The following is an 8,862-nucleotide window of genomic DNA, read 5'->3' as shown; positions in this document are numbered from 1 at the left end:
TAATTTCCCCAGTAAATATTGGTGGAGCTTGCAAGTTGACATTTGAAGCCATTTGAATTACTCACAACTCAAGGCCCTTAAAGAATACTGATCTGATACCACTGTTGGAGGCAAAAGCTTGCTGTTTTTGTGTTTGTAATTTCAAAACAAAGAGATAATAATACAGCAATTTAAATCCGAATGTGTGGGTCTGCAGTGAAAAAAAAGAGAGTAAAAAAATGCAGAGGAAATGCAGAGAAAAAATGCAGAAGAGAATACAGCAGAGTGAGAGGCAGCTTCTGGAAAAGTGAACTTTATATTTTGTAGTTCATCAGCCTTACATATATATAGCACTTTTGAGGGAAGATATTTGTTACAGCAAATATAAGCTGTCGGCAAAAAATAAAATAAAACATATCATTTTATTAACTAAAACACGCAAGAGTTGCTGATTTTCTTGCTTCAAAACATGCTTCCCCACTCCTTTCAACTATCACTTACTAATTAAAGCAGAATAAAGAAACAATAATCATAATTTCCTGACTTCAGCAATCACTGTTCAAAAAAAACTCAACTGCTAACACAATAGGATTAAATGGCTAAAGTTCAGAGAGATGAAGAAAGACTGCTAATCAAACAAAACCATCCACAATAAGAAAAACACAAGAACAACCGAACAGAGAAGTAGGAAAGAATCTGGAACAAAGTTAAGTATACCGAAAAAGGGAGTTCAAGTTACCAAACGAGAACCTGCAACCAAGAAAAGTAGGTGCCAATATTTAATGTTACATTACCACTGCTTATATATATGTGTGTGTGTGTGTGTGTGATATATGGTTGAGAAAATAAACATATTACCATTGATTTGCAAATTTGTGGAGATAATATTCACAATGACGAGATTAGTTGAAGCTTTTGTTATTCTTGCGTGGTTGATTTCTGGTTTGGTGGAAGCAGAAGATGTTCAGGTGACAGTCCAAGGAGTGACACAAAAACAGATTATAATTTCGTATGTGCTACTCTGGATTGGTGGCCCAAAAACAAGTGTGATTATAACCAGTGCCCTTGGGGACAATCTGGAATTCCATATCTGGTATTTTTCTTTTCTTTTCTCTTCACCTCGTATGTGTATATATATATATATATATATATATGTGTGTGTGTGTTTGTATATATGTTGGCTTTCCTATGGTAGTCCCGCTTCGGCCTCTGACTGTCCGTCCAGCTCATATTTATTTGCCTATACTGTTGAGATATTAGTTAATTAAATTTCTAGAAAAATGGAAAGAATATGGAAGAAAGTGAAGAGAGAATAATTGCAGAGAAAAAATAAGTTTTCTGCTGCTGGTAAAGTGTTCAATTGCATAAACTCTCCATTAATTTCATACATATATATATATATATACACACACGAAGGGGAAGTAAAAATTTACAAATTTCAACTAATCCTATTAACTATCGTACATATCATAATTTAAGTAAAAAATTATAGAGTTGAATAAAAAATATAAATTTTTATTTTTATTTTACGGTTGTTATCTAAAGTTGTCAATTCAAAAAAAAAAATAGTAAACATAAAGTCTGAAGCTGAAATGATAAAAAAGTTACTCATTGTTTCATGAAAAACTCAATCTTCACCGTGTATCCAGCCATATCCTACTATATATATATATATGTATATATCTTCACCTTATATGCTCGACATTTGTTGCCCTGGTGTATATCCCAGAGTCTTCCTATGGCTGATCTGTCACCCAACCTACTTAAACAACCGTCAGGCTTGGCCCTGTCCCGTTTGGAGAATAACCCTTATGGCACGGCTTAGACAGTGTAATGTTAATGCTTTATGTATATATGTACTCAATACTGAATTTTTTACTTGTAAATGTTAATGCTTTATTTAGGATTTGAATAACAAGATCCTAGCAAATTCCATAAAGGGTAAGTTTCAATCCAACTGTAAACTTTGATTTACTAGAATATTTATTTTGAGTTTTTATTTGGTTATCTTTTTTTTTAATATTATTAAAATTAATTATTGATTAGTTGAAATTAGTTTGTTAATTATAACCGTTTTTATCTTTTTTTTTTTTCCCATTGTATAAGCTATTTACAGTTTTTGTTGTCTATAATACAATCAGAAATCTTTTTCTCCTCTGTTCCTAACATGGTATCAGAGTTTCCTTTTTAATCAGACAATTTTTTAGTTCAGTGATTGAGCTTCAAATTTTAATCTTGAATGGCTAGAGAGCAATCAGATGATTCCCAAAACTCCTTCTTCCTTCACAGTGCCGACCATCCTGGATTGGTCTTGGTATCCAACCTTCTCAATGGCAACAATTACAATACATGGGAGAGAGCAATCAGAATAGCTTTGAACGCCAAAAACAAATTGGATTTCATAGATGGAACTCACAATCAACCGAGCAATACCGATTCCACTGCCGGAGCTTGGTCACGTTGTAATAGCATGGTAACTTCTCGGTTGCTGAATGCTGTAACAAAGGAAATAGCTGATAGTTTGTTATACCATGAGAATGCACAATCTATCTGAACCGATTTGCGGATCCGTTATCAGCAGAGCAATGCTCCGCGCATCTACCAACTGAAACAGAGCATGAATAACCTTGTTCAATGATCACTCAACGTCAATGCCTATTATACGCGGATGAAAACAATCTGGGACGAGTTCAAAACTTACCAACCAGCTCCAACCTGTCATTGTGGAAACATGAAGGCTTGGAATGATTATCAGGAGCAGGAGTTTGTGATGATATTTTTGATGGGTTTGAATCCTTCCTACGCTGCTGTTAGGGCTCAAATCCTGATGATGGAATCTTCGCCATCCATTTTGAAGGTTTTCTCGCTGGTGGTGCAAGAAGAACAGCACTGTGCGATCGGCTTCAACGCGTGCGCAGAGGCGGCTACGGGGTCTGCTTCTTCTGTTGCCCTAGCTCAAGGTCGAAGACGACCCACCTGTTCACACTGCGGGCTCGGGGGCCACACTGTGGGCCGATGTTACTGGTTACATGGGTATCCACCGGACCTCAAGCCCAAGCCTAAGATGCACTCGCCTAACTCCAACCAGGCTATTTTTAATGAAGGACAAGCCCAAGCCCAAGCCCAAGCCCGCAATGTTTCAACTCAGTCTCGGCCCACTCCTCGCACTAGATCATTTAATTCATCTAGGTCTGGGTCCAAGCCCGTTTTTTTTTTGCCAACCGGGTCTCGGCCCACGAACAGGCTCCTTCAGGGCACAGCTCTTCTTCTTCTTCCTCGGGCACGCACCCTACTGTGCGACAATCGCAGAGCTTCGCCTCCGCCACTGCCTGCTTGCTGGCGCTTGATTCCGTTGCCTCGGTCGATGCTCTAAGCACGTTGCAAATTCAGAATATTATTGCCCACCTAAGCGCACGGCTCCACCAACCGCACTCCGCCACCTCGCCGGATAGCTTCTCTCCTCCCACCAATAACACCACTTCTGGCCCTCACGCGGCAGGTATATCACCCATAACCTTCTGCCTTTCCAGTTTCACACACACACTTACCTCTAAATGCTGGATTATTGACTCTGGAGCCACACATCACATATGTTGCACACCCACCCTATTCACCACCCTTAAGCATATTGAACCCATCTCACTTACTTTACCAAATGGTAGTTTAGTGCTAGTCACTCAACTTAGAAATGTGTTCCTCACCGACATCCTAACCCTACATGATGTCTTATTTGTCCCTCATTTTTTCTTTAACCTTGTCAGTGTCAGCATGTTGACCACCACCCACAATTGTATGGTTAATTTTTATCTTCATTCTTGTGTCATCCAGGACCACACTCAGAATTTGTTGATTGGGAAGGGTAGACGCATTGGTAACCTCTACTACTTAATTACTAGGCATTTTCATTTTTTCCGTTGTTAATTCTGTTTCCGCTAATTCAAAAAGTAGCCTATGGCACTTTAGAATGGGTCATCCTTCCTATGTAAAACTTCAGTACATTAATAAAAATTTACAGATTTTAAATATTGCTCATTGTAAAATTTGTCATTTGGCTAAATAACATAAATTGTCTTTTATTTCTCACAATAAATTATCTGATCGTCCATTTGATTTAATCCACATTGATATTTGAGATCCTTTTTCTACACCTACTATTGAGGGATACAAATACTTTCTCACCATTGTTGATGATTGCACTCGCACTACTTGAGTGTATCTTCTTCGCCAAAAGCCGGATGTTCTTACCATTTTTCCTGACTTTTATACTCTCATCCTTACCCAATATCAAATTCCTATTAAATCTGTGAGATCTGACAATGCGCATGAGTTGAGTTTTCATTCATTTTTCAAGTCAAAAGGCATTGTTTCTTATCATTCCTGTGTTGAGACTCCTCAAGAAAACTCAGTTGTCGAGTGCAAACATCAACACATTGTAAATGTGGCACGTACCTTATTATTTCAATCCCATATCCCTATTGTCTATTGGGGTGATTGCGTCTTAACTGCTGTTTACCTGATCAACCGTACACATTCCCTCTTGTTATCTAACAAAACTCCTTTTGAACTATTAACTCACAAAAAACCATCTTATGATCATTTGCGTACCTTTGGTTGTCTATGCTATTGCTCCACTTTCGATAGTCATCGCCATAAATTTTTACCTCGTTCTAGAGTTTGTGTCTTCCTCGGTTACCCTTCGGGTTACAAAGGATATAAACTTCTCGACATCGAGAGCAATCAAATCATCATCTCTCGAAACGTCATTTTTCATGAACATATCTTTCCATTTCTTTCATCCCACTCACCTAGTCTCATTCACAATGACCTTTTTTATGACCGTGTTTTACCTCTTCCTCTCCATACACCTACACACTCACCAATTTCTCTTGATTCACCTTCCCACTCACCGCGTGACTCTTCCCAATCCCCACCACCTCAACCTCTACGTGTCACACGACCACCTTCTTATTTGTTTGAATATCACTGCTATCATACAGATACACATGCACTTTACCCCATTTCCTCCTTCCTTACTTACACAAAGCTTACACCTCAACATCACAACTTTATTTTTGCTCTTTCCTCCCACACTGAGTCTACCACCTTCTCTGAGGCTGTCCAGTCTGATGTTTGGAGGATCGCTATGAATGTGGAGCTATGTACCTTGGAAAACAATAATACTTGGTCTGTTGTTTCTCTTCCACTTGGGAAGAAATCTGTTGATTGTAAATGGGTTTATAAAGTTAAATATCAAGTCGATGGGACCGTAGAGAGACACAAAGCCCGTCTGCTTGCTAAAAGCTACACACAATAATTTAGCATTGATTTCATTGACACTTTCTCTACAGTTGCAAAATTGGTTACTGTAAAAATTTTGCTTTCATTGGCTGCTATTCATGGTTGGAGTCTGACTCAGTTAGACGTCACCAATGCTTTCCTTCATGGTGACCTTCACGAATAAGTTTATATGAATATTCCTCCAGGCTATTCTCCTCGAGAGGGGGAGACTTTTCCACATCAACCTGTTTGCCGACTACACAAGTCGATCTATGGGTTGAGACAGGCTTCCCGACAGTGGTTTCACAAGTTCTCATAAGTATTACTTCAAGAAGGTTTCCATCAGTTATAATGTGACCACTCCTTATTTGTCAAGCATCAAGGTAATGTTTTTCTAGCATTGTTGGTATATGTTGATGATATTGTTATTGCTGATAATGATAATCATGCCCTCAAAGAACTCAAAATTGCACTCAAACAAAAATTTAAGATGAAAGATTTGGGAACTCTCTGATATTTTCTTGGACTTAAAATTACAAGAAATAACATAGGAATCACCTTATGTCAGAGAAAATATGCTTTGGATCTGTTAACTGAAACTGGGTACCTTGGTTGTAAGCCCTCATCTACTCCCATGGAACCCAATCTTAAGATATCCAAAGATGATGGAGAACCTCTGTGTGATATCACTAGTTATCGGCGACTGATTGGAAAATTGTTGTTCTTGACCATCACTCGTCCTAATATATGCTATTCTATCAATAGACTGAGTCAGTTCTTAGCTGCTCCCAAGACCAGTCACCTTCAGGCTGCTTTGCGGATTCTTCAGTACATCAAGAGAATACCTGGACAGTTCCTTCCTTCATCATCAACCATTCAAATTAAGGTTTTTTCTAATGCTGATTGGGGCACATGTCCTGATACTAGAAGATCTCTTACTGGTTATTGTGTTTTTCTTGGATCTTCATTAGTCTTATGGAAATCAAAGAAACAGCAAGTTGTGTCTCGGTCATCTGCAGAAGCTGAGTATCGTTCCATGGCCAATACTACATGTGAAATAGTGTGGATTCTGAATTTGTTACGAGATTTAAAGGTGCAACATCAAGGTTCTGTATTACTTTACTGTGATAATCAGGCAGCTCTACACATTGTTTCGAATCTATATCATTTTATCTGAGAAAGAATTCAAGATGATACCTTGAAAACAATGCATATATCCACTCGCAATCAACTTGCAGATTTAATGATAAAAGCACTTCATTTTACGTAGTTCGACAATTTGTTGAACAAGATGGGTACAATAAATTTATACTCTCCATCTTGAGGGGGAGTATTAAGATTAATCATTGATTAGTTGAAATTAGTTTGTTAATTATAACCGTTTTTGTTTTTTTTTTTTGCCGTTGTACAAGCTGTATATAGTTTTTGTTGTCCATAATACAATCAGAAATCCTCTTCTCCTCTGTTCCTAACAAATATTTTATAATTGTGAATATGAAACTGCAGCATTTAAGCTTTGAGACTCAGAGTGGGAGGGTCATTGCAAGATCAGGTGATATACAAAATAGGTGATTCAGCCAAGGAATGCAAACCTTTCGTCACCAAGAATGGTACTCTCTTCAGCTTTAGTGGTGGTTGCTTGGAGATGGACAGATGGGATCAACTCAACTCCTTTTTCAACAAAACAGGGTATATATATATATATATTCTCAATGAGAATTTATATAATCAATTAATATAAACAAAGGTATATACTTTATGGTGTTGATATTTTATCCAGAGCCAAAGTGACATTTGGAATAAATCCTCTTACTAGAAAGAAGAAGAGCGCTGATGAGAATGATACCTTGTGGGAAGGTGATAGGGACCCAAAAAATGCCAAGGATTTTATCAGTTATACCCTTTCAAAGGGATACAACAATGACTCGTATGAATTTGGTAGGTGGACTTTTCTTTTTTTCTTTCTTTTTTTTTGTTAATTTGAAGGAGAAAACTCTAAATATATTTATATATATATTTGTGAGTAGGAAACGAGTTGTGTGGAACTGGTGTTTCTGCAAGAATTGAAGCAAAACAATATGCGAAAGACGTGGTGGCCCTGAAGAAAATCGTGCAACAAGTATACAAACATGAAAAAACACAACCGGGAGTTTTGGGTCCATCTGGATTTTATGAGGAGACATGGTTCAATGAATTCCTTCAAGCCACAGGCTTTGAAGTCCTTGGTGGAGTCACCCACCATATCTACAATATGGGTGCCGGTATTTCTTCTTTTTTTTTTCCTCATTATATGTACAGAATGAAGATTGTGTTGATTGCATACAATTACGTTTATGTAAGTAATTACATATATGGGTTTGTAGGTGTTGACAAGAAATTGATTAATCGGATTCAAGATCCTCTTTATTTGGATCAAATAGCTGAGACTTTCAAAGATGTTTCAAAAGCTGCAGCTGTGTATGCATCCTGGACTGGACCTTGGGTTAGTGAATCCGGTGGAGCATATAATAGCGGTGGCAAAGATGTTCAACATTACTTCGTTGATGGCTTCTGGTGATTATTATTATCTTATTAATTTACTTATTGTAGATATATACATACACACACACACACACACACACACACACACACACACATACATACATACATACATGTAGAGAGAGAAAAAGAGAGGGGGAGACTGAAATAAATATGGTTTAACAGGTATATAGATCAACTGGGCATGACATCCACTTTCAACCATAAGGTTTACTGCAGACAAGCCTTAATTGGTGGAAACTATGCCCTCCTTAAACACCACAACGTTCGTTCCCAATCCTGATTATTATGGGTCAGTTTTCTCTTCAAATTACTTTCCTATTTATTTCTATATATATAAACATGTAATTTAAACTAACATACATGTATACATGTATATAACAGAGCTCCATTGTGGCATCGGTTGATGGGACCAAACGTTCTCCGGGTCACCCATGATGGCCCTCCAATTTTGCGTGTCTATTCTCATTGCGCAAGAGACAAGGTAAGTGATGATATGATCTAAACCCAACATCTGAGATTATTTGATTTATTAGATTATTACATTAAGTCGGATTAATCTGTACGCAGCCTGGAATCAGTCTGGTTTTGATCAGCATGTCAAATTCTGTTGCCTATGATGTCACGGTGGGTGAGGATTACAATCTACTGGCAGATGATTACGTTCGAAATACAAGGAATAGAAAGGTTGGATACAGTATTGAGGGGAGAAAGAGAAGAGAAGAATACCATTTGACTGCAGAAGGTGGGAATATTCAAAGCCACATCGTTCTACTTAATGGTACTCCATTGAAGCTCACTGATTCTCTTGACATCCCACCAATGAATCCAAAGCTTGTGGATGCTTCGTTGCCCATCCATGTCAAACCAAATTCCATTGTTTTTGTCAGTATTAGAGACTTCGGTGCTCCGGCATGTGCTGCCTAATTTACTATTTTTGTTTTTTATTTTCTTTGAGTTTAATTACTTGGTCGATAAAAATTAGATAAGGCTTTTTGTTTTCCAGTTTTAAGCAACTATTTGTACTCAAAAAACTAGAAGGAAATTCTTTCCAGCAACATTCCAGCA

The 8,862-nt window shown here is 37.7% G+C and overlaps 1 protein-coding gene across 1 annotated transcript; it reads left to right on the top strand.

Moving 5' to 3' along the window:
- Positions 1-5,890: 5,890 nt before the first annotated feature.
- LOC110824651 (heparanase-like protein 1) lies at positions 5,891-8,729 on the top strand. Its single transcript, XM_088222306.1, is given in 9 exon segments — positions 5,891-6,308; positions 6,771-6,945; positions 7,037-7,194; positions 7,284-7,517; positions 7,620-7,809; positions 7,960-8,044; positions 8,046-8,086; positions 8,179-8,278; positions 8,365-8,729. Coding segments are annotated over 9 exon segments (1,758 nt in total). The 3' UTR covers positions 8,722-8,729.
- The last annotated feature ends 133 nt before the right edge of the window (positions 8,730-8,862 follow it).

The sequence above is a fragment of the Carica papaya genome, chromosome 6, assembly GCF_054855325.1.
Source record: "Carica papaya isolate Zhongbai chromosome 6, ASM5485532v1, whole genome shotgun sequence".
Classification (NCBI taxonomy): domain Eukaryota; kingdom Viridiplantae; phylum Streptophyta; class Magnoliopsida; order Brassicales; family Caricaceae; genus Carica; species Carica papaya.
Note: the sequence above shows the minus strand (reverse complement) of the source record. Positions and strands in the feature narration are given on the sequence as shown.